Genomic DNA, 21,320 nt, shown 5'->3' with positions numbered 1-21,320 from the left:
ACTACTTGGAGAGATTAGTATATCTCCAATCTGGCCGCTAGGTCTGTTGCAGTTCACCCACTTCCGCCGCCCGGGCAGATGGAGAGAGTGAAAAACTACTAATTCCGGACAAGTTTCGGGTGTCTTCCTAGAACGCGGTTGGAAGAAACTACCGTTTTGTTGAAGCGTCGCTGCGGATGGAACCGGAGCGATTGAAGCTCTCAGTAGGAGAAGTGGCGATTCCGTTGTGGCGAGGAATAGCAGCGTTTGTACGCTTTGATTCCAGTCGTTGTCATGCCGCAGCTCCATATTGACCTACTCGATCAAGGGGTGCGCTGTCTCCATTGCAAGACCGACGGTCTGGACGGACAAGCACACGAAGTTGGCGTTTGCCCCGAAAACATCTCAGGTCATAAAGCCTTTCATCCACTGGCGCTTGCATTCAGAGCAAGCACAAATAGTCAGTCACAAAAGAATAGACAAAGGAGAGAGACTCAGTATTTCCGCGCACCACGTTCGATCTGATTGAACATAATGTCAACTTCCCGACAAAATTAGCACTCAAAATCCAATGCTAACATCATCCAGACACGACCGGCCGTTCTGTTATCCAATGCACTACCACCCAATCCACCTCAATCAACTCGACCACCGATGGGCAAGCTCATTCGCACTGTGAAAAGGAGACCCATATCCAACCCAAGGTATCTGATCTGATCTGCCAACTGCTTGTAAAATAGAGAGGAAATGGGGAAAATAGGGGAATATATCGAACAGTTATCAGCGAGTGAGCGAGAAGCAGAAGTAAGGAGATTAAAGAACAATGTGGGAAAGACAGGAAGAGATAGATGATCAAACTTTGTCCGCGGCATGGTACCACCATGTTGCTGTACGAAAAGGAGGCAGTCTTCTTATTTCAATGTTTTGCTTCGCTTTTTCTATTGTCTCTGCCCAATGACTTCGGGTCCAAAGTCAAACCCCTGATGTTGACTTTGTTGCTGCTTTGGCGGTGGAGGATATATAGGACTTGTCATAAGACCTGCGTATGCGCCAGGAATAGGCACGGCGTCGTACTGTTGCTCTCCAGGAGCAGCGGGTACGTGATCTTGCACAAAGTCCTGGGCAGGTTGTTGTTGCGGGCTCGAAGCACGGGCATGGGCGCCGTTGTCGGAATCCTCGACCTGTGCCATTCCAGCGGGTGGCGGAGAAGAGGCAGGGGCACCTTCGAAGCCGTTTTGCTGCATCTTTGGGGTGGCGCCTTGCACGCGGATGGGCGGCGCTTGGAGCTGGAACGGCTTGGGTTCGGCGAAGCCGCGAGGATACTGCACTGTTTGACCAGGAGCCTCGCAATTTTCGGCCGCTACGGACGCTTCGTACGTGCTGACGACGCCAGGCGATTTGGGAGGACCAGTGTAGCGTGGGTGTCCTGGCGGTGGCTTCCATCCGTCGCCTGGGGTAAGCGGGGGCGGTCCGAAGCCAGGCGTGTTGGGAGCCGACTGCGAGCGGAGGTGTGCGAGATACAAATCGGAGCGCGCGCGGTCGCGGGTAGCCATGCTCTTGCGGAGTTTGCGTTTTGACCAGAAGCGGTAGAAGACGATGCCGTAGATAATGATCGAGAGGACTTCGACCACGACCTCGATTATGCAGCAGACAAGAGACCAGTCCTGAAGGAATGAGTTTAGATTTCGAAAAGGAAGAGCTTGGACATACCTGGAGACGGCAAACCAATGCATACTGCACATCAGATTCGAAAAGATCGCGGCGCTTGTTGTCTTTGCAAGCCCATCCCCACATGTCTTTGCTGTCGCCGTTGACTTTAGACTGGTTGAGGACTGCGGCACCGACTCCCCACATGATAATGCTGAAAACGAAGAATGAAACCGCGAAAGCGCCGTAGTATGTCGACAGCTTCTCGGCCTTCTTGTGCCCTCCCTTGCGGCAGTACGCTAGCAAAATAACGATTGCCATGAAGAGTGAAACGCAGGCAATGACGAGCAGCAATATTTGCGGCCAAGGATTGGTGTTCTCTGCCCAGGGGGTCAAGCCACCACGCGGGGGTAGATTCTTGGTGGCGTTGAAGATGGTAAATGTTGCGGCGAGCATAGAAAGCACGATCAGACTGCAACTAAAGTTGATGCCTCGGAGGAAGAATTTTGCGACGCGCACACGGAATTTAATTTTCTGCCATGGTTAGCAAATATCATTTTGGTAACCTGGCGAAACTCACCAAGTCTCTTGCTTGCTCCTGTTCGGTATCCCCTTCCAATTTCTCCAAAATCTGCTCCTGCCTGAACGTGGGACTCAGCACCTGGTCCATGTTCCGCGGCGGAGCTCCTGGTGATTTCATGGCACTCTTCAGGGGGCTCTTGGGGGTAGGTGGAGGCAGATATTTGTTGTCCGTTTCCTCCATTTCGACGCCTGACCACGACTCGTGCCCTGACCGGCGGCTGTTGAGGTAACCAAAGCCCAGGTCGGATGGCTGAGGCTGGGGGGTGTAGTGATTTGTTGGAGGTTCTGGTGGCTCGATTGGGGAATGCACAGCTGTTGCCTCGGCGAAACGTGCTGCTCTTGGTGTCTTGAGAGACTGTGCGTGAGGGTCTGTCGACGGCCGCGGATAGCTAGTTATGCCTACTCTCGGGAACTTGTTGTCGTCGACTGTCATTTCGTCTTTGTCAGGATGTGGGATATGACGTGAGAAGTTGACGCAGGGAAAGAAATGGAATCAGGCAAGTAGCTTCGCTCAGTCCAGCTAGACGAAGGCCAAGCCGTAGATTGTGGGATAGAGCAAAAACAGGTAATGATGGTGCGCGGTGATACTGAGGCCTGCTGGAGAAAGGACAAAGGAGAGCTTCGAGGGGAGAGCAGATGCGGGCTTATGTTTGGGAAGTAAACGGGCGCTTGCGTACGGGAGCACGGATTGGCGGGCACGCTGCAGCAGCGCTTGCAGACAGGACAGGATGCGTCGCGGAGAGGAGCACAAATAGGAATGGATCCGGGGACTGACCTGGGCAAAGAATTGCTGATAGGCGGTTCAGTGTTGGAGTGGCTGATGTCCCGAAATAGATGTCCGGGAGGTTTCTGGGGCAGACGGCATGAGCAGGTGGCCGTCAACGAGGCGTCAAGGGACCAATTGAAGGTGTTTGGAGCAAAGCTGACGGTGTCGTGCTGCCGTCAGCGCGGAGAAGCTGGAGCTGTAGAGGAGGATCACAGAGAAGAGCTGCGCGACGGCCGCATATGAGGCCAAAGGCAAGTGGTAGACGCGTTGGAAAAAAAGGACGAGAGCAGCGGTCAACGTGTCTCGCACAGAGTTTGGGCGCGCTGGAAGCGCCGTGGGTACAGGACGGCGATGCATGGTTGAAAGAGAGTGTCCAATTGAAGGGCGCAGCTTCGCGCTGGTCGAGGTCGAGTCGAAGATGGGTGTGACGGAGCAGGGGACGAGGTGGCAGTCAACGACATGATTGGCTGCAGGGTTGCGTCGCTTAGCGCCTGCAGACGGCCTCTTCTCCAACACCACCACACCACATGGTCATCTCATCCACAAGTGGCGAGACGCACTTCCATCCGCTGGTCCTTGGCCTTGCTGACTCTTATCCTGCATCCAACCCAAGTGTTCCTGCAGCCCTGCATGTGCGCGCCTCGAGCTGACGCTTCTACATACATGTACCCTTGATTCCTTCAAAACTGTCAAGCCTGCGGCATCGCAAAGGCACAGCGGCACTGTGCGTCGAGCCAAAGCCACGCGTGTCAGTCTGTCAGCGCGGGAAATTCCATTTCTAAGTCACTCTTGCTACGCCGTGGGTTACACAGTTTCCCCAGGCAAGTTTGATTCTGTGTAGCCAACCTGCCACCACATCCTCGACACTGCAACGACTTTGCTTCTCCCCCCATGAGCAACAAAATAGGTCTGGACAACCTAATCCAGTGAAGGCACTTTCAAGGGTTGTTAGGTTCGGATGTGGAGCAAAAATGCAAAAAGAATGGTGTCTCCCCTCCCAGAATCGAACTAGGGACCTTTCGATGGCATTGAACTCCATTACAGTCGAACGTGATAAACCAACTACACCAAGAGGAGCAAGAACAGTTGACTGTTCTCTTGGCTGTAAAATCAGCTGCCAGCAATTATTATAAAGTACAAATTCTGGCAAATCCCTGAGAAAGCCATGCATTCTAGGCGAAATTAGACGCAAATCCAAAGCTAATGTCGATTGGCCATCGTAGTCATACTTAAGCGACCACAAACGGCATAGTTTGTGGCAAATTCAGCCCTCAAACACCTCCAATGCGTGCGCCGCAGTCAGACTCTGCCACCCCACCATCAACCGCCATCACCCCTATCATCTCTCATGGGAAAGTGCTAATAGTTATCTTCGCATAGCCAATGAGAATTGCAGAAGTGTCGAGCAAAATGTACCGACGTTCATGGAAGCGGTGAAATTGAAGTCATGACACTTTTTTCTGGTGATCAACGACCGACCCTCATCAACAGCTTTTAGTTTGATGCGAACAACCGTGTGTTGGTTATCTATGCTAGCCCGCGCTTACTGCCCTTCGGAGCATGTTGTTTGTGCGTGTGCATCATGGCGATCTAAAACAGGTAAACAAAGCCCGTCAAGTTGGCTTTGTACTTCGATCTCAATGTGTCCCACTACACATGATTCCTTCTACTCCAGGTGGAGCCGATCAGACGTTTTGTTGAGTCGCGAGAACCGTGCGTAGGGGGGGAGGGGCGTTTCAAAAGTTCTTCATAATAGTGGAACATCTAAACAAACTTTTTACATGGCAGGGGAAGTATGAAAGACACGAAAGCCACATGCATCAAGCCACCGGTCGTGACCACAGCCAGCTGTCGAAGGAAATACGTACATGAACATCATGGTACAAGGCGTCCTCCATTACCCACACCAAGAAGGTTCCGCGTAGAAAGCGATTCTCCAATATCTTCTTTCCCGCAAATGGCTAGTCAGCGGTGTTGTGTGCCGTTTAAATCTGCGCCGTTGCGCTCAACCGTCGTAGTTTTGTTGCGCTTCCTTTTTGCTATTAGATACCGGGACATCAGGGACGACAACCACCTTGCCCGATTTGCTCGTAACCTTCACGTCGACGGCCTGAGATCCAACAGGACTTCCAGTGAGAGTGAAATGGTTGGTACTGTCACGCTGAGCTGGCTTGTACGTCTTGCCCTTGTCCGAGCTGAGCTCAAGGCTTTGCGTGCCCTCCTTTGCGTTCTGGACTTGCATGGCAACGTAATACTCGTTTGTGCCCTCCTTGTCCGAAATCTTGATTGGGCCTTGGACGGGACACTTGACGAAATTCCATTCGACAGTAAATTTGCCCACGGATGGATCGGCGAGCTGTTTGAATCCGTCGGGAAAGAAGTCAAGGCCGTCTCCACACTCGGAACATTGGTCGACAAACATGACAACAACCTTTTTGCCGTTGCCCCTGACTTCAGCACAGGCCCCGCAGTTGGCTGAATTGTTCCAATTGTTGCCACCAATGGCGGCACCACTGACGCCAGGCGGGAGTTGATAGCCCTTCATCATGCAGTTTCCGCCCTCTAACGCTCCGCCGTAGAAGGTAGCCGGGCCTCGGAATACCTTGCCGTCAACAGGAGTGGTTTCTGGTGAATTTATTTGGGGCGAAAGGCTTTCGGGAGGCGAGGAATGTTCTGCTCCTCCACCACTACCTCCTCCACCACCTCCACCACCTCCTCCTCCACCGCCGCCACCCTGATTGTGACCACCGCCCTCTCCGCCTCCACCACCTCCCCTGCCGCCCTCGTTCCCTTGAGAGGGAGTAGATGGTTGGTGGTTGCTCTCTTGCCTAGCCTTCTCCTCATCTTGCCTAGCGCGCTCCGCATCTTGTCGCTCTCGCATTTTCTCCTTCTTCATTCGCAGTTCCTCCTTCTTCTGTCGTTGAGCTTCTTCTTGTTCCTGCTTCTTCCTAGCCTTCTCCTCGGGCTTCTCGTTTCCATCTTCTTCTTCTGGGGGTGGTTGGTAACCTTCAGGAGCCGGTGGACAAGCTACCTGGACTAGACCTTGCGATCCATCTTGGGGAATAGCCTCCGGAAGGGGGTTCGGGAGAGGACTGGCCTTCACCGAGACAACGAGAAGGAACAAAAACAACGTAAGGATCGTGGAGCGGATCATGGTGAATGAGTGACAAGACCGAAAATCAGCCAATCAACAAAAAAGGAGACTGACGTGCCTGGAATTGTTTGGGGAGGAGGGTTAAATGGATATGGATCTACACTATATAGTCCCAAATGCTCCACAAAACCTTACTCGCCGACAGAATGTAAAGACAGGGAGGACCGATGCTAGCCTACAAGTGGACGGATCTTGTTCGCCCAGCTTGCGGACCTCTTCAACTCATGGGTTCGTGCATTACTCGACCATGAAACAGTAGAGGTCCTGGCATTACCGTAGCTTGACAGTCAGGCACAGCGTGACGCAACGCTGAGAAGGGCTTAGCTACGAATAGGGCGAATCTCGGCTAAAGCGTGATATTAAGGCTCCTGGTATCCTTAATCAAACATGGAACGAGGGCTGAACACCGATCTTTGATGGTCGTAGTGAGCATGCGCTTTGTGGCAGCGTGATCGGCTCTTCTGTCGCGACAGCCAGAACGCAAGGTGCAATTACGCCCCACCGACACGCTTTTGTTCGAAGCATAATGCTCATGCGGATTGGTGGAAAAGTGGTGTTGAAGATGAAGTGCAAGTGATGGCAATGACATTCGGCGGCAGGTACAAGGTATATGCATGGCGGACCGCTACATCCCCGCAACTTTCTTTAATAAATCGATTGCCTATTTCGGTATGAATGAGCGCAGGTAATACCTTCCTACCAGGAGACCAGCATGTTTTGATAGGGGACCGCAAACCATTGCATTGTGATGATGGTGGTGGTGATGGTGGTGGTAGAGGCGGTGGTAAAATCTTGGATAATGTATTGTGGCTGGTGTGCGGACCACGAAATCTCCCGCCTTTCCGTAGCAACTGATGGAGTTGCAATTGAGTTTGGTCCTTGCTTGGCAGAAGGGAGATCTCTGCGGGTTCGTCGGCGAGTGATGTCGGTGTGTCCACGAGAGAAGTCAAATCGGCCGACAGTCTCGCACACAGGTGATTGGTGTCTTCGATCAAAACATAGTCTGGCGAAGCTTTTTAGTAACGGTTTCAGCGTTGCAGGTTGTAGTCAACAGCCGCTTTCCTTCCAGAATTCCAAAGTCCGAAGTACCGTCCCGCTGATTTTGGAAACGCAAACCCGGCAGGCTCAGTCGATGAAGATTGAAAACCGTCCGGTGCCCAGAAATTACTGCGACCCGTATCTCCAGCCGGACATCGTCCATCAGCCACAGATATCGTGATTGGTTAGCCTTACGCTTAACAATTCACTCCGACATGAGACTGTAGTCTGGCTTGAAAGGTAGACGGGGCTGCCCCATTGTATTAACAGCTCCAGCCTCCTCAGGGCGGTGTGGAGTCTGTTCGCCAGCGTTATTGTAAAAGGACTGCGAACAGCCTTACGGTGTCCACAGTCTCTTTGTGATGTGCTTGTTGCTGTTCGCTGTCAGCAGTCACTGTAAAATTTAGACTTAAGGACAGAGAAAAATGTCTGCAAAGAACCCCTGGCTTGGGATCGGGGAAGACAAGCGCACAAGAGCTACAGCAGTGATGACGGTTAAATTATTGATCAGACAGGGAATGTGACCAACCTAGAGGAGGAGTTGACGCTAAGCCGCTGGCCTGATATTGAGCTATACAGCAGTGATGCACGTCATAACGCTCTTGGGGTCAAGGCACGGCGGGAAGGTCTCGAACCTCTCCCATACCCCTTGTAACTCATGTAAATCTAGCCCTTTCAGGTATGAGTACCGCCAACCAGTTCCTGCCTTTAAGCTTCTAGAACTGTTCACTGACTTCACTTTATCGATCATATCTCTCATATTGTCAATCAATTTGCTCCAGGCTAGACCTAGTTTGGGGCTGACAGTCCCTTTTCCGATGGGGTACTATTCTTGGAAACTGTCATCATCAACTTGTTGGACTCGGTAGGTCGAATCCAATGAAAGGCAATGTATTTTCAACGCCCCCGGAATTTTCCACAACGACTCGGCTACACCCTCAGATACAGGGTGCGGGTGGTACAGGTATTTGGTTGCTTAGAGTGTGGAATTTCGTAGTTGAAGAAGAAGATAGAACATGTCATGGCAATGGCGCAGGAAGAGAAGAAGCCATTGTTCGAACCCAGGTCCAAATCTATCACACTATACTCCATTCTAGATTTTACCGGATATCGTCTTTTGGTCAGGAACTCCCATTTCGTACATTTTTGCCATAAAATTCTAGCGACAAGCTCCGGTACCCAGTGCCAATGAACCGCAACGGGTCGGTGGACCTCTATGATTTGACACCAATATCGTTCGTGGAGTAGTGGTCGAGCACGATCTTGTAGAGGTAGCTTGGCGAGTGGCCTCCGAGGTTTGTAACATACAACTCCACGAGCGAGGCAGGGACAAAGTCGTAGAGCGGATTCACAACATCAGTGGTCTCGACGAATTCGCCGTTTTGGTAGGGCACGACGGCGCTCGAATCGCCGTACTCGATCATCTCTTGTGCGTTGAAATGGTAAAGTGGAGACAGTTTGAAGACACCGCTGACGACCATGACAGGTGTTTTGTGCATATGGGCGGCTTGCGCAATAGCACGGGCGCCGACAGCGGCAACCAGAGCGCCATTTGCCAACACGGCGTGCGTCGCGAGTATGACCTTGTTCACACGAGACATGATGGCGAAAATGGCGGATTCGGGAATCAGGATGACGGTGATTCCGGCGGCAGTCAGAGGTTTGAATCCATCCTCTTCATCGTCATCGCTATCTCGGTTGTTGTTGGTCTTTCCGCCTGTAAGAATCCTTGCATGTGTGTTGTCGCTGTCGTTGGGAAAAGCTTCGGCGTGGATGACGGTAAACTTGCGCTTCTTTGCTGCGGCTAGAAGGAAACGCTGCACCGTAGTGCTCGAGGTATGAGTGAGAATGATTTCGTCGCTGTGGATGTGTTGGAGTGCGTATTCAGCGATTTGCTCGTCGACTTGGTCCAGTTCGTCCAGGAGCTCATTGATGCCTTCCAAAACTTCGGCTTTGAGATCCTCTTTTTTGGTGGCGGCGTTATCAAGATTCGCCAGATTGGATGGCGTGAGAGGTCCTACGCCACCAGGTGATCTGGCGCCAGCGGGAGTCCCGCTTTGTGAAGGGGTCTTGGGTGACTCTGCCTGGGAAAAAAGTCCAAATAGACTACCGCCATGGAAAGTGTGTGAGCTGGTCAATGCCGGACGGTGTGACAGGTCTGTCGAGTCGCTGGCCGCGTCATTGTGTACGCTCAAGTCTCCCGAGAAGGTAGCGCTGGGTTTGAGGAATGTCGAGATGGTAGAACTGAGGCCTGGTCTTTGCGGTGTATTTGCGCCTGCTTCGCTCGCGACACCATCGCCCTCTTCCGCAATTTCGCGCACCACACCTAAGACGCGGCGCACCATGTTGCCTACAACAATCTCTCGCGGTTGTGCTTCCTCTAATCGGGCTCCAACATCCTTGATGCGGCGCATCAGCTGCGCAACATCTCGACTCTTGAAGTCTTGAACAACGCGGCGCAAAAGTTGTGTCGTCGCGATGGCGCATGGTCTTGAGTTGCGGATTTGACGGCGCTTGAGGAGCCTGAGGATATATGTCAACAAAAGTGCACGGTGAAACGGGAGGCAGGTTTTGAGGTGGGCAAGACTCACGATATGAGGTGCTCAATCGATGACTCGACAGGGTTGTGCTTGAGCGATTTCAAGAACGAGGGCAGGCCCGGAGTGTTGGGCCCATTTGCAGGAGCCATTGTGGATGAGGTATGAAGTCAGTAGCTGACAGGGGTGGTGTGTTTCGGGGTGGTTCCGGGTGGTGGTAAAGAGGTGGTCGGTCGTTAATGACGGTGGTGGGGAGAGAGATTCTTTAGTGGCAGGCCTGGTTAGCGGTGGTGCATGACCTTGACAGTCAATTGTGTGTTGCGTAGCACGACCAGACAGTTTCGCAGAAGTCAAGGGCGAGCGCGCGTCAATTCGTGAACTTTTTCAGTGCAAGAAAATAACCCAGCAAGCTTCGCGCACACAATCTTTGACCGCATTGGCCGTGTGCCGCCGTCTGGTGGTGGTTGGGATCTGAAGAGCCCGGGCGCGGCGCTCGTCATACGTCGCGATCGCAGCTCTCCCAAATCCTCCCCATCACTTACCCCAAACCACGACTGCTGTCACGTTTACCGCCAACACTTTCCGCCACGAGGCGGAATTCGCCCTTTGCATCTCAACGCCGCCCCCGTGTCTGCGCTGGCCCAATTCTGCCGCCGTTGCCTTCGAAATCTGGTCGACTGTTCAACCGACGTCGGCGGAGCCAACGGCTCTCCCACCGCGCAGCGCACAGGCAGCTTCCCACCACCTCTGCTTGCGGGCGCCTCCAGAAACCTTTCTCCCCGACGATCTGTACTCGTTCATGGCTTGCCGGGGACTATGAACTCCCTCAACATTCTCTCAGGAATTGGCGCCACACCTCCACCCAGTCCTTCACGCTCCCGCGCTGGTTCAGAGAGCGACCTCTCTAGGTCCAATACCACCACCGTTCCCCGCAGCCGAGCATACACGGACGATGTGTTTCCGAAAGTTGCAGACTTTCAGAGCGAAAAGAGTGGAGGAGCGGTCGTGGCCGACCAGTGGGGTTCTACCTCGCCCAGCGAGAAGACTCCACTGCTAGACCAGCAAGAGATCGAGACATTTGGCGATTATAAGAGATGGGGTGGCTGGCTCATGCCTAAGCGGATAGCTACCGCCGTGGTTGGCGGGCTCAAAGCAGTCTTGTCGGTAGCCACTGCTCCTGCAAGATATCTGGCCTCATGCTTCTACGACGACAACGGTTACTTTAGCACCCTCATGCCACTTTACAGAATCGGCCGGAAATTCCCTCGGAAGAAGCGACGGCGAACTAGCATAGAGGAAGTCACGGCTGAGGGCGATGCGACGGCAGATGCTGCAGAGGACCGTCCGCGACGAAGAAGTGGTTCTGGCAAAAGCATACCACGCAAATCTCCCAAGAGATCACCCTCAGTGTCATCTACTACAAGCTCGGTTGCGATTACTTCAGACTCGGAAAGCGAGAGACCACCTACCCGCGAAGATGACGGCCCTGCAAAGCATACGAGATCGAGATCTTCCCTCTCCGCCGGCGACGAGATTGCCCCGGCGAGGCGCTCCATCCGAATAAAGCTTCACAATGAAGATGCCCTGCGGCATCGCAAACAGAGGAAGAGTCGGACGGCCAGCATCACCAAGCAATCTGAAACTGGTCCTACACCTCAAGACGCTTCGGTGGCTGCTCTGAAATCGCCGACAAGCCCAGGTCCATCTTCAAAGCTCAAATTTCCACGTGCTCCAGTGCCTCCACGGCCCCTGGTCCCGCGTCGCCAGCCCTCCTACGCTGCGAATGCGCCCTCGCAGTATGGGCCCCACCAAAAGACTTTGATCCTGGACCTCGATGAAACTCTGATCCACAGCATGGCCAAAGGCGGGCGCTACACCACGGGCCACATGGTCGAAGTGAAGCTGAACCAGCCTGTCGGAGCTGCCGGGCAAGTTGTCGGACCTCAAGTTCCAATTTTGTACTATGTGCACAAGCGACCGCACTGTGATGACTTTTTGCGCAAAGTCTCCAAGTGGTACAACCTCGTCATCTTCACTGCTTCGGTTCAAGAATACGCCGATCCCGTTATCGACTGGCTTGAGCTGGAGCGCAAGTATTTCGCTGGGCGCTTCTATCGGCAGCACTGTACCTTCAGGAACGGCGCATACATCAAAGACTTGGCTCAAGTCGAGCCGGATCTGAGCAAGGTGATGATTGTGGACAACAGTCCAATGAGCTACATTTTCCACGAAGGTAAGTCGAACTCGTCCATCTTAACCGACTCGTGTGCTAAATGTTCGAACCAGACAACGCCATTCCAATTGAAGGCTGGATCAGTGACCCAACCGATAACGACCTGCTACACTTGATACCACTGCTCGAGGGCTTGCAGCACGTCACTGACCTGCGCGCTTTGCTGGCGCTGAGACTGGGTGAACCTACTGCAGCGGCTTGATTTCTCTCCAAGCAAATGTGAAGCGCACAGAATTCGAGAGCAAGAGAACTACGATGGAATGATAGCATGTGTGGAATGTTTGAGCAATGACTGATTGAAGGCATCATGGTAGGAGTTTCCCCATCTTCTTCACTCCATGCCTCTCTGCGCTAGCTTTTGCCTGGTCTCCTTTGCCCCCCCGTTTGCCCTTCTTTTTTTGCCGCAGTGGCGGCAATTCGTCTTGTCTGCATAAATTGTGTTTAATACCTGGAGCATGGAGTTTTACTCTCCTTCTTGCTGTCATTTTCACATCCTCTCATATTTTTTGCTACTGCTGCTCCTCATCATTGGTCCGTTAGACGCATCAAACGGGCTATGGACATGCATCGGATAAAATGCGATCAGGCAGGCGACGTTGATGGTTGGAACAACATCTAGCAGGCCTTGTGCGAATGCATCATGCGCGTCAGCCCAGGCCCTTCTTTGTGCATCCATTTCTTCCACGTTGCGAAGCGCAGTCGACACGAAAAAAAAAAAAAAAAATCATGATTCGAATCAACAATTACATCAACCCGTACTCTGTCTGCGTCTTCCACTACCTCCTAAAGCAGCCCGTCCGCGACACAAACACACCATACTACTCTCCCTTCCCCAACGCCAATCTCTCCACAGTCCCACCTCATCCATCCGCGGCGCTCGCTGCACAAGCAATGCTGCCAAGACCGGCCAGCCGTCCACCCGTCCGTCAGCCCGCCCGCGCATGTGAAGAAAACAACGCAGCGCACCGCATCGCAGCACAGCACAGCGCGGCCGACCGGCATCGAGATTCCCGCCTCTTCTGATCGCAACCTGTTTGTCCTAGGCAGGTCGACCACGTGGTGGCATGCGACGCGGCCCCAGTCGACCGACAGTCGACAGCCGAGCCAAGGGATTTTTCTCGTGTCGCTGGACTTGCCTTTTTCGTCTGTTCAAGCAGAACCTTAGAGGCTACGTTAGCGTGTTGCCGAGCGCGGGCTTTGGCAAGGGCAAGGGGAGGTGCGTGAGGGAGGAGGAAAGCAGCGCGAACCGAGGTCGGCCTGCCTACCTACGTATGTACTTCATTGCAAGTGCATAGGTACCCATGCCAGGTGGCTGATTATTCAAACATGTACATATGTACAATAAGCATGCGGGATTAGTTGCTGGGATTTGCTTTTGCGGCTTTTGCAGCTGCTGCTCGCAAGTAAGCAAGCATGTGGTTGGTGATGACTGCACGGAGGCGACGACGACGAATCGCGGACGTCATCATTGGCAGAATCTGATTGGGGCGGGACTTGCTGCGCGTCGCTGGGAAGAGTAAGGCTGCGCTGGGACGGCAAGTTTGGACGCGGTGGGTGCGATGGATGATGTTGCGTTGGATGGGGAAGACATTTTTGATTGGTTGGGTTGTTTTTGAGACCAAAATATGCATGCCTTGAGAGTCCGCGGACGTGGAATACTCGGACTGTACAGAAGCATGGGAGCTTTGAAAGGGGACTGAATTGACCAGTCCTTCATCTTGCGTTAAAATTCAGCGGTGTACATACGTGCAAAACGAGTTTTTGCATTTATGTACTAAATAATTGAATGAAACCATTTGCTGCCCGAAACGCTGGCTTTTCCTAGCCCCATGCAAACAAACGCCTTTTGCATGCTCTTAAATAAAATCAAAAGTGTCGCCACTCTTCTCTCTCAACATGCTGCCCACTCGCTTCGTCCCCACGATACGCTCCAAACGCAGCCTGTCCCACTTGGAAAACACACATCGCACGCTGGCCTCACTGGGATCCAGTTTGCCCTCGGCAATGCTAGTGCCCAGAAAATCGCCGACAACCTCCTTGTAGAACAGCGGGTTCTCGGGCAGCGCGTACATGATGACCCTCTTGACGCCCTTGATCAAGTGCCGCCGGAAGTGGTGCGCGCGACCCGTGTACAACAGCACCGAGTGGCGGCCGGTCAGGAAGTGAGAGCGCGCGCGGCGCACTTCAGCCTGCTCGGCGTACTCTGAGACGGCGCCAAACGAGACATTTTGCGTTGCGCTTGACGTGGCGAAGTAGTTACGGACGCGGACAAAGTCGAGATAGGATGGGATGAAGATGAGAATGCCTTTGCCACCCTCAGCGGGCTTGGGCAGGCGCGTCAGGGCTGGCACGATGGCGCTGGTGAAGTACTTGAAGCGTGCATCCGGGTCACTGGCTGGCGAGGGCGAGTCGTAACGATTGAAAGTTTGCTTGACGGACAGGCCAATGTCGAGCATGGCGCCGTCATATGTGGGCTGGATCTTGACCTTGCCGGCAATGTTGCGCATGTGCTTGTTGAAGAGGGAGTTGAGCTCGGGCGTCAGGTAGGCAGAAATCACAATTGTCTGCCGGAAATGCGATGCCTTGTTGTCGAGATACCAGGTTCGCACGCGGCTAAAGTCGCAGCCGTGGGCGTCCTTTGGCTGGAGGTTGAGGTGGGAGAAGATAAATTCTACATGCTCCCAGTTCTGCATAAGCATGGCGTCGGCTTGGTCCACAACGACGAGTTCGATAGAGCTGAGAAAATCGAAGTCTTTTTTCTTTTTGCTATTGATCGATCAGCATGCAGCCACGCTTTTAGAGGCTTGGGGCAGCTTACTCTCCGCCCTTTTCGATAGCTCGACGCAAGCCCAAAGGACTTGCGAAAATAATGTCCGAGTTGTAGAATTGTGAAAAGTACTTGACCGTTTTCCGGGTGAACTTTAGACCAAGACGATAGTCATTGTCATCATTGCCCTCGAAGAGCTCGCGAAAGTCCTCGGGTTTCTCTTCTCCAAAACGCTCCTCAACTTGATCAAAAGTGTCGTGAAAACGTTTCTTGTTCTCCTGCTGCTCAGGCTCAGATAGCTTCATGACTGTATTCACTGCCCTGACGCATGCTTGTCTAGTTTCGAGCAGCATCAAAACTTTGGGTCTTGTAAAGCCTTGATCTCTGAGTTCCAAGTCGTCGCTGTCTTGCTCCCTGGCCAAACGCGCATTGTTCTTCAGCACCCTGTCTCGCGTCTTGAAGATGTGATTCAATGCATGAAGACAGGTGATGTCGCGGAGTAACTGGGCATTTTGAACTGTCCGACCTCCAAAGAGGACATCCTGGTAATTATAGAGAGGCGCTGCAATATTCTTTTGAATGTCTTTGAATTCAGGCATGGCTTCTTTAGCCTTGGAACGCAGCTTCTGTTTGAGTTTCAGCTGATCCGGCGACGATGGTGCTTTCTCCGAGAGCTCTTCCAAATTCAGTGCCAAAGTGGTACATCTTCCAACGCCGGGGATGTCGATCTTTTTGGTGTCCCACTGGTTGTCTTCAATAGCCTTCAGTCTCCTGGGTAGCTCTTTCTCATCTGGTCTGGAGAAGTGCGATTCAAAGGGATCAGACAAGTCCTCGCCGTCGTCATCGTCGTCTTGGGCTTCATCGTCAGAGTCTGCGACTTCCTGACGCTCGGCATCTTCTAGATCTTGAGATTCCGCAGGGTAGTTGTCTTCAACAGCGAGCGATGACGATTCAGCCGTGGTTGGATGGTCAAGTTTTCTTCTCTTTTTCCTTGGCATTTCCTGATGCTCAGACTGCAGCGACTGAAGCAACGCAGAATAGGGCTTTGCAGCGGGTGCGGTCTCTTCGTCTGCATCATCTTCCGAACTTTGGTCGTCTTCGGAGCCAGAGTCCATGGGCTCGTCTTCGACTTGGGGATTTTCGGAGTCGCTTTCGGCAGCCTCAATCCTGGATTTTGTGAAGGCATCGCGACCGACGGCACGACCACCCCTGCCACCACGACCTCTGCCTCGTCCTCGTCCTCGGAATGGCGCCATGGTATTCTGCGAAATGTTGGAAAAGTTACCAAGTCGTCGCTGGTGGCCAGCCTAAAAAGTTTCTGCGCAATTGCCGGCTACGGACGACCGTACTTATCTAATCGCTTGATCGGATGAGATTTCGCGCACTTTGACGGCACCGGAATATCAACAACACCTTTCTTTCGCGCGGGCCAACGCCGGGTATCAAAGAAGATATTCCCCAAAGGCCAGCTACCTGCCGACCCTACCTTACGCCCGCCACAACTCCACCTCGTCCGCCCCAACCTCCATCCTACTCCGCAAACTCGCCCACCATGGCCGAAACCGACTCTTTCCTCCACCTCGCCCGGCCCCTTGGTCCTGCGCACATCGGAGCCCAGCCTTCGACTGCCCCACTCAACGTCGTGATTCAGCCTCAAGTGCGTACCGGCCGACCCCATAGGTGTTGAAAGAAAAGTCGCCCAAGACACCTGGACAGCACGGACTAACCGAATGGTGCACTGATCAGGCTCTCTTCTCCATCCTCGACCACTCTCTCCGCCGCAATCCCGACCAAGAGCGCGTCATCGGCACCCTGCTTGGTGTCCGCAGTGAAGATGGCACCGAAGTCGAGATCCGCAACTGCTACGCTGTGCCTCACACGGAGACGCAAGAGCAAGTCGAGGTCGACATGGACTACCAGAAGCAGATGCTGGCGTTGCACCTGCGCGCCAACCCGCGCGAGGTGCTCGTCGGCTGGTACGCGACCAGCGCAGAGCTCAACACCTTCTCGGCCCTCATCCAGAACTTTTACAGCCAGCAGGGCGAAGGCACCTGGCCGCACCCTGCCGTCCACTTGACCGTCTCCAACATCCCCGGTCAGGACATTGAGACCCGCGCTTACATTTCTGCGCCGATTGGCGTCACCGCCGAGCGCGCCGCCGACAGTTGCTCCTTTATCCCCGTTCCCTACGACATCAAGTACGGCGAGGCTGAGAAGAGCGGCCTTGAGTTGATCTCGGGCGCCAAGGACCGTGAGGACCGGAGCCAGACTGTCCTGACAGACATTGAGTCTTTGGAGCGCTCGACGGAGCAGGTGTTGGAGATGCTCGAGCGCGTGTCGAATTACGTCAACAATGTGCTGGACGAGGAGGCGCAGCCGTCTAGCGCACTCGGACAGTTCCTCATGAACGCCCTGTCCCTTGCTCCCAAGGTCGATCCTGCGGACATTGAGCGCGATTTGTATGTCTCCACGCCCTCCTTGCATAAGCAGAAGAATTCTCGTCAAGCTAACTTGTACCTGCAGCAACAAACACATCCAGGATGTCCTGCTCGTCTCCTACCTCGCCAACACCATCCGCACCCAGATCGACCTGTCCAACAGATTAGCAACAGCGGCTCTCACGCTCGGCGGCGGCGACGCCCTGGGAGGCGGCGAAGGCGACAAGAAGGGCGGCCAAGGCGGCCGCGGCAAAGGAGGCAAGGGCAACCAGAACCGCTCTGAGCAGTGAGGAACGAAATACCCTATGAAATTCATCACCTTTTGTTTTTGGTCGGAGGGCGGGCCAACAGAGAAAGGGCAGTCAGTGGTAGCGTCGTTACGCGTTCACGAAGAAGCGATTGTTTGACGCGGAGGGGGACAAGCCAAAAAAGTCCAAAGCAAGGTGTTGCGGGCCGGACATGAATGAATCTCTTATTTCCTCTCAATTGAACAACGTGGAAGGGAACTGGAGGAGATGCAAATGAAGAGTCGGATGGCCATGAGCAGGGGGGCAGAGCAAACGATGAGCAAGCTATATACGAAGGATCAAGTTGGTTTTGGATGGATGGCAAGAACAACAAAAGGGCAGCATCCGCATTTCCTGGACGGCGGTGGTCAAAGAAGAGATTCCCCCACGTACTTGCATCGTCATGGGAAAGCGTTCGATAGATGAAAGACAAAAAAGACGAGTTTGAACATCCATTCATCCCCTTCTTAATATCTTTCCCGCTGAGCAAGACAAACAATGTGGACCCTGAACCGGTACCTAGACCAATTTTCTTCTTTGACCATTCATCCTTCACCTCCACACACACACCAAAATCCCTCTTTCAGTATCGATACCCCCCCTTGCACTTCTCCAGGTCTCTCAAAATGAGCCCGCTTTTCCAAAAACAAGTACGAAATTTCCCATTTTTTCCACCGTTACCCGTGTAGACAGGGAGGCATTGAGTCAAATCAAAGTGCAAAGAATCTTTTCATTGGATGTATCCAACATTGATGTCATATTTCACCAGACTTCGCTTTTGCGTCTTGTACAAGTTGCAAGTGAATCGTTCTCATTTTTGTTCCCTAAGCCACTGAGATACTGACGATCTTAATGTCCTCTTTGGGCTTCTCCTTATGCGTCGACGTCTTCTCAATGGCATGAATGACGTCCCATCCGTCGATTGCCTTGCCAAACACCGTGTGCTTACCATCAAGCCAGGGCTAGAGCAAAAGCAGGTCAGCCTAGCTCAGTTCAAGGAAGTGGCAGAAGGGAAGAGAGGAGAAAGACTCACCGTGTCAGCCGTGGTAATGAAAAATTGCGAGCCATTGGTGTTAGGACCCGCATTCGCCATGCTGAGCGTATACTTCTTGTGCTTGACGTCGGCGCTAATTTCGTTTTCGAAGACGGATCCCCAAATGCTCTCGCCGCCCGTGCCGTCGCCGAGTGGGTCACCCGTTTGAATCATGAAGCCCTTGATGACGCGGTGGAAAATAACGTTGTCATAGTAGCCGTTGCGAGAGTGCGTGACGAAGTTTTCGACCGCCTTGGGCGCCACCTGCGGATATAGCCGCAGCACAATGTCGCCCATAGTCGTGTGCAGCGTGGCGACGGTACCGCTGCGTGTCTCGCTTGCTTGCTCTGATGCTGCGAGACCTGAGGGTCCTAGGTTGCGCGGCTTCTCGTTGTGGACGTCGCGCTCTGATTTACTGACTCTGTGAAATCTGTGTCAGTAAAAGCTGTCGTGTCGATTTTCACAAAAATAGACGTACGGCTCGTCGTTGCTGAACATGTAGAAACGCGGCTTCGCAGAGCCGGTGCTAATCAGCAAAGCGTCTCGAGCCTCGGCTTCCTTCAGCAAAGGGTTGTCGCTGGCAGCCATCTCGACCGTCGTCACAGCCTTCTTGTCTGGCTGGCCTTGGTACAGGGCGAGATTCAGGGGTCGGAACGGCTCTGTCTTGCCGTACACCTTGACTATGCGGTTTTCATAGGTATTTAGAACTTTGACGCCAACGATGGATCCGTATAAGGCGAAATGCCCAGTCTCGTCGAAGACGACGTTCATCCTTGGACGCGTGAATTCGTTGTCGAGATCGCGCTCGACAGCAAGCCGGCGTCCAAACTCAAGCTCTTCGAACTTGTGATATGCCGTGCCCGCCTGCTGCATCTCAATGGCCGTATTGATCGATTCATCGTAGCAGCGGTGAAGCTTGCCCGAGGCAAAGTCAAAGATGCGCACCTGCCGGTCCGGGAACGAGATAGTAGCGAATTGCTTGCCGTCCGGAGATATGGTGAGTGACGACGGTACGCTCTTTTCTTTCTTGAACAGATAAAGGCTGGTTTGGCTTTTGAGCTTGAAGACATTGTCGGGCAGGTTGAAGGGCTCTTGCGGCGTCCAGTACTCGAGCATGCCGCCCACGTCGCAGGAGATGACGCAGTCATACTCGTTGTTAAATGTCATTAGTGAGACTGGCTGCCGGTGCATACGCTTGAGGATGTGCAGTGGCTCCTTATTCTCGCCTCGCCCGTCGTATATTCTAATGAAGCTGTCGCTCTCGAGCGAGACGGCGAGTAGCGGAAGCGGGGCGCCTCTCCTGTGTATCCAACAAACGCATTTGGGCACCGACTCGAACTCCAGCATGGTAAGCAGGTCAAAGGTGACGACGTCAAAGATCTTGACGGTTTTATCTGCGCCTGCCGTCGCGAAGCTGCGGCCATCTGCGCTGACGCTCACTGACATGATCGTTTTGCCACCATGTGCACTGTACTCCTTCACAAATTCCACTCCTCCCTTATTTTTCTTCCAGAACTTGACGACGCCATCAATCGATGTCGTGATGAGGAAGTCCGTGAGCGGCGTAAAGGTTGTGTAGCATAGCTGGTCCTTGTGCATCAAGGATCGCGAATACCGCTCCGCAGCAGGCAATGCGGCAACATAGAGATTGGCATATGGAAGTTTTCGCTTTCGTTTCTTCGGGGCATGTGAAGGGAGCGCTGGGCCGAAATCGTCGTCGTCGTCTGAGGTTGAATCTGCAGCAGATGGTTAGCATCGCGCGTTTGGCGGTAGTATTGCCACATACCGTCGCCATTGGCGGCTGGGCCATCTTTGGTCTCGTCGAAAGTGCTCTTTCGCGCGCGTGACGCCTCCGACTCTTGGTCGCTCATGGTGATGCAGTGCGCATTCTTGATGTCTGGACCTGTGCGGTCGGGCGACGCGACTGCTCGGGATCGGGCCGACCCCAGATGTTGACCCAGGCGCCGGTTGCCCCTTTACTTCGCTCTTGCCTACTACCTTTTTGCGGTAAAATCACAACATTACGTCATGCAAGTCTTTCTCAACGACCGACATGAGGATGGCTTCGAAAAGTCGAGTCGCTCCTAAGCCTTCATGATAGCGCTGAAAGTCAATGCCCCACCCAATCTCTTGTTCAGATCTTGCATGTTCCACATGGCCACCTCCAATTTCTGACTCCAAGGCCCTGAATGGCAGACGTTTGGATACCTCGCCTCTCCCACCACTACGTCAACAAGCCTCGTCAGTCCATCACTTTCTCTGACTTCTCGCATGTAATTACCAAACGTTCTCTGGTGACTTCCATCGGTACACGCTTCAAGGACAAGTCGTTACGAAATCAGTGAGCGCCTCTACTTCAAACCGCACCATTTCTCCCCTCACATAAAGCAACAATGCCAGCCAGGACGGTTCCGATTCCTCAAGCGTCCCTCCATTGAATAAGAGAAGAAGAAAAAGAAGAAGAAGAAGAAGAAGGAGAAAGAGAGACCGTCATCTTGGCCGTCTCAATCCCGCAATCTCGGCGTCATCGAAAAAGCGTCAAGAAAAGCGCCTTAACCAAAAGAGAACAAAACTAGACAACGTCCCAAGACCTCATAGTCAAGCTCTACCTGAGAGCAACTTTGAAGACTTTGAAAACATGATGTCTCGCTTTCCGCACAGTAGTTGAAGATTCACGGCAATTTTGGCTGTTCTTGGACCATGCAGTCAACATCACTCGCTTTCACTGGCTGCACATTCAACAATTTTCGTCCTATTTCCATCGAAGAGCTTACTTGGACGACCAAATGGCAGCTTCAAGCTCAGCCAAGACGATTAAATACGTGATGCGCAAAGAAGGCAAGTTAGTGCCCACAACAT

General features: G+C 53.1%; 8 protein-coding genes and 1 non-coding gene across 9 annotated transcripts; 3 read left to right on the top strand and 6 right to left on the bottom strand.

Annotated features, from left to right (window-relative positions):
- Positions 1–923: 923 nt before the first annotated feature.
- IWZ02DRAFT_511842 (uncharacterized protein) lies at positions 924–2,880 on the bottom strand (the record flags this gene model as incomplete). Its single annotated transcript, XM_066770544.1, has 4 exons — positions 2,207–2,880; positions 1,690–2,160; positions 1,161–1,643; positions 924–1,097 (listed from the first exon to the last, which is right to left on the bottom strand). Coding segments are annotated over exons 1-4 (1,563 nt in total), but the record flags the coding sequence as incomplete, so codon positions are not given.
- A 1,082-nt stretch (positions 2,881–3,962) lies between these two features.
- IWZ02DRAFT_t15 lies at positions 3,963–4,051 on the bottom strand. Its single transcript has one exon. It is a non-coding gene; the product is annotated as a tRNA-Tyr (tRNA).
- Positions 4,052–4,248: 197 nt separating this feature from the next.
- Positions 4,249–4,707, top strand: IWZ02DRAFT_442592 (uncharacterized protein). Its single transcript, XM_066766974.1, has one exon. The coding sequence runs from the start codon at positions 4,477–4,479 to the stop codon at positions 4,693–4,695; it is 219 nt and encodes a 72-aa protein (XP_066626331.1). The 5' UTR covers positions 4,249–4,476; the 3' UTR covers positions 4,696–4,707.
- Positions 4,708–4,749: 42 nt separating this feature from the next.
- Positions 4,750–6,253, bottom strand: IWZ02DRAFT_442591 (RlpA-like double-psi beta-barrel-protein domain-containing protein-containing protein). Its single transcript, XM_066766973.1, has one exon. It carries the CDS (start codon positions 6,126–6,128, stop codon positions 4,980–4,982), a length of 1,149 nt encoding a protein of 382 aa, XP_066626330.1. The 5' UTR covers positions 6,129–6,253; the 3' UTR covers positions 4,750–4,979.
- Positions 6,254–8,207: 1,954 nt separating this feature from the next.
- IWZ02DRAFT_136029 (uncharacterized protein) lies at positions 8,208–9,953 on the bottom strand. Its single transcript, XM_066761693.1, has 2 exons — positions 9,758–9,953; positions 8,208–9,689 (listed from the first exon to the last, which is right to left on the bottom strand). The coding sequence occupies exons 1-2, from the start codon at positions 9,853–9,855 to the stop codon at positions 8,381–8,383; spliced, it is 1,407 nt and encodes a 468-aa protein (XP_066626329.1). The 5' UTR covers positions 9,856–9,953; the 3' UTR covers positions 8,208–8,380.
- A 566-nt stretch (positions 9,954–10,519) lies between these two features.
- IWZ02DRAFT_370264 (NLI interacting factor-like phosphatase-domain-containing protein) lies at positions 10,520–12,138 on the top strand (the record flags this gene model as incomplete). Its single annotated transcript, XM_066764490.1, has 2 exons — positions 10,520–11,936; positions 11,990–12,138. 2 exons carry the CDS (start codon positions 10,520–10,522, stop codon positions 12,136–12,138), a joined length of 1,566 nt encoding a protein of 521 aa, XP_066626328.1.
- Positions 12,139–13,679: 1,541 nt separating this feature from the next.
- IWZ02DRAFT_136025 (U3 small nucleolar RNA-associated protein 25) lies at positions 13,680–16,192 on the bottom strand. Its single transcript, XM_066761692.1, has 2 exons — positions 14,755–16,192; positions 13,680–14,702 (listed from the first exon to the last, which is right to left on the bottom strand). Exons 1-2 carry the CDS (start codon positions 15,957–15,959, stop codon positions 13,793–13,795), a joined length of 2,115 nt encoding a protein of 704 aa, XP_066626327.1. The 5' UTR covers positions 15,960–16,192; the 3' UTR covers positions 13,680–13,792.
- A 63-nt stretch (positions 16,193–16,255) lies between these two features.
- On the top strand, positions 16,256–17,431 carry IWZ02DRAFT_430157 (eukaryotic translation initiation factor 3 subunit F; the record flags this gene model as incomplete). The annotated part of the gene is made up of 3 exons (XM_066766035.1): positions 16,256–16,360; positions 16,384–17,162; positions 17,227–17,431. The coding sequence occupies 3 exons, from the start codon at positions 16,256–16,258 to the stop codon at positions 17,429–17,431; spliced, it is 1,089 nt and encodes a 362-aa protein (XP_066626326.1).
- Positions 17,432–18,070: 639 nt separating this feature from the next.
- IWZ02DRAFT_136009 (putative peptidyl-prolyl cis-trans isomerase) lies at positions 18,071–20,429 on the bottom strand. Its single transcript, XM_066761691.1, has 4 exons — positions 20,248–20,429; positions 18,940–20,197; positions 18,462–18,882; positions 18,071–18,390 (listed from the first exon to the last, which is right to left on the bottom strand). Exons 1-4 carry the CDS (start codon positions 20,330–20,332, stop codon positions 18,253–18,255), a joined length of 1,902 nt encoding a protein of 633 aa, XP_066626325.1. The 5' UTR covers positions 20,333–20,429; the 3' UTR covers positions 18,071–18,252.
- Between the last annotated feature and the right edge of the window lie 891 nt (positions 20,430–21,320).

The sequence above is a fragment of the Phyllosticta citriasiana genome, assembly GCF_038021145.1.
Source record: "Phyllosticta citriasiana strain CBS 120426 chromosome Unknown IWZ02scaffold_2, whole genome shotgun sequence".
Lineage (NCBI taxonomy): Eukaryota > Fungi > Ascomycota > Dothideomycetes > Botryosphaeriales > Phyllostictaceae > Phyllosticta > Phyllosticta citriasiana.
This window is presented reverse-complemented; position numbering and strand designations above follow the sequence as displayed.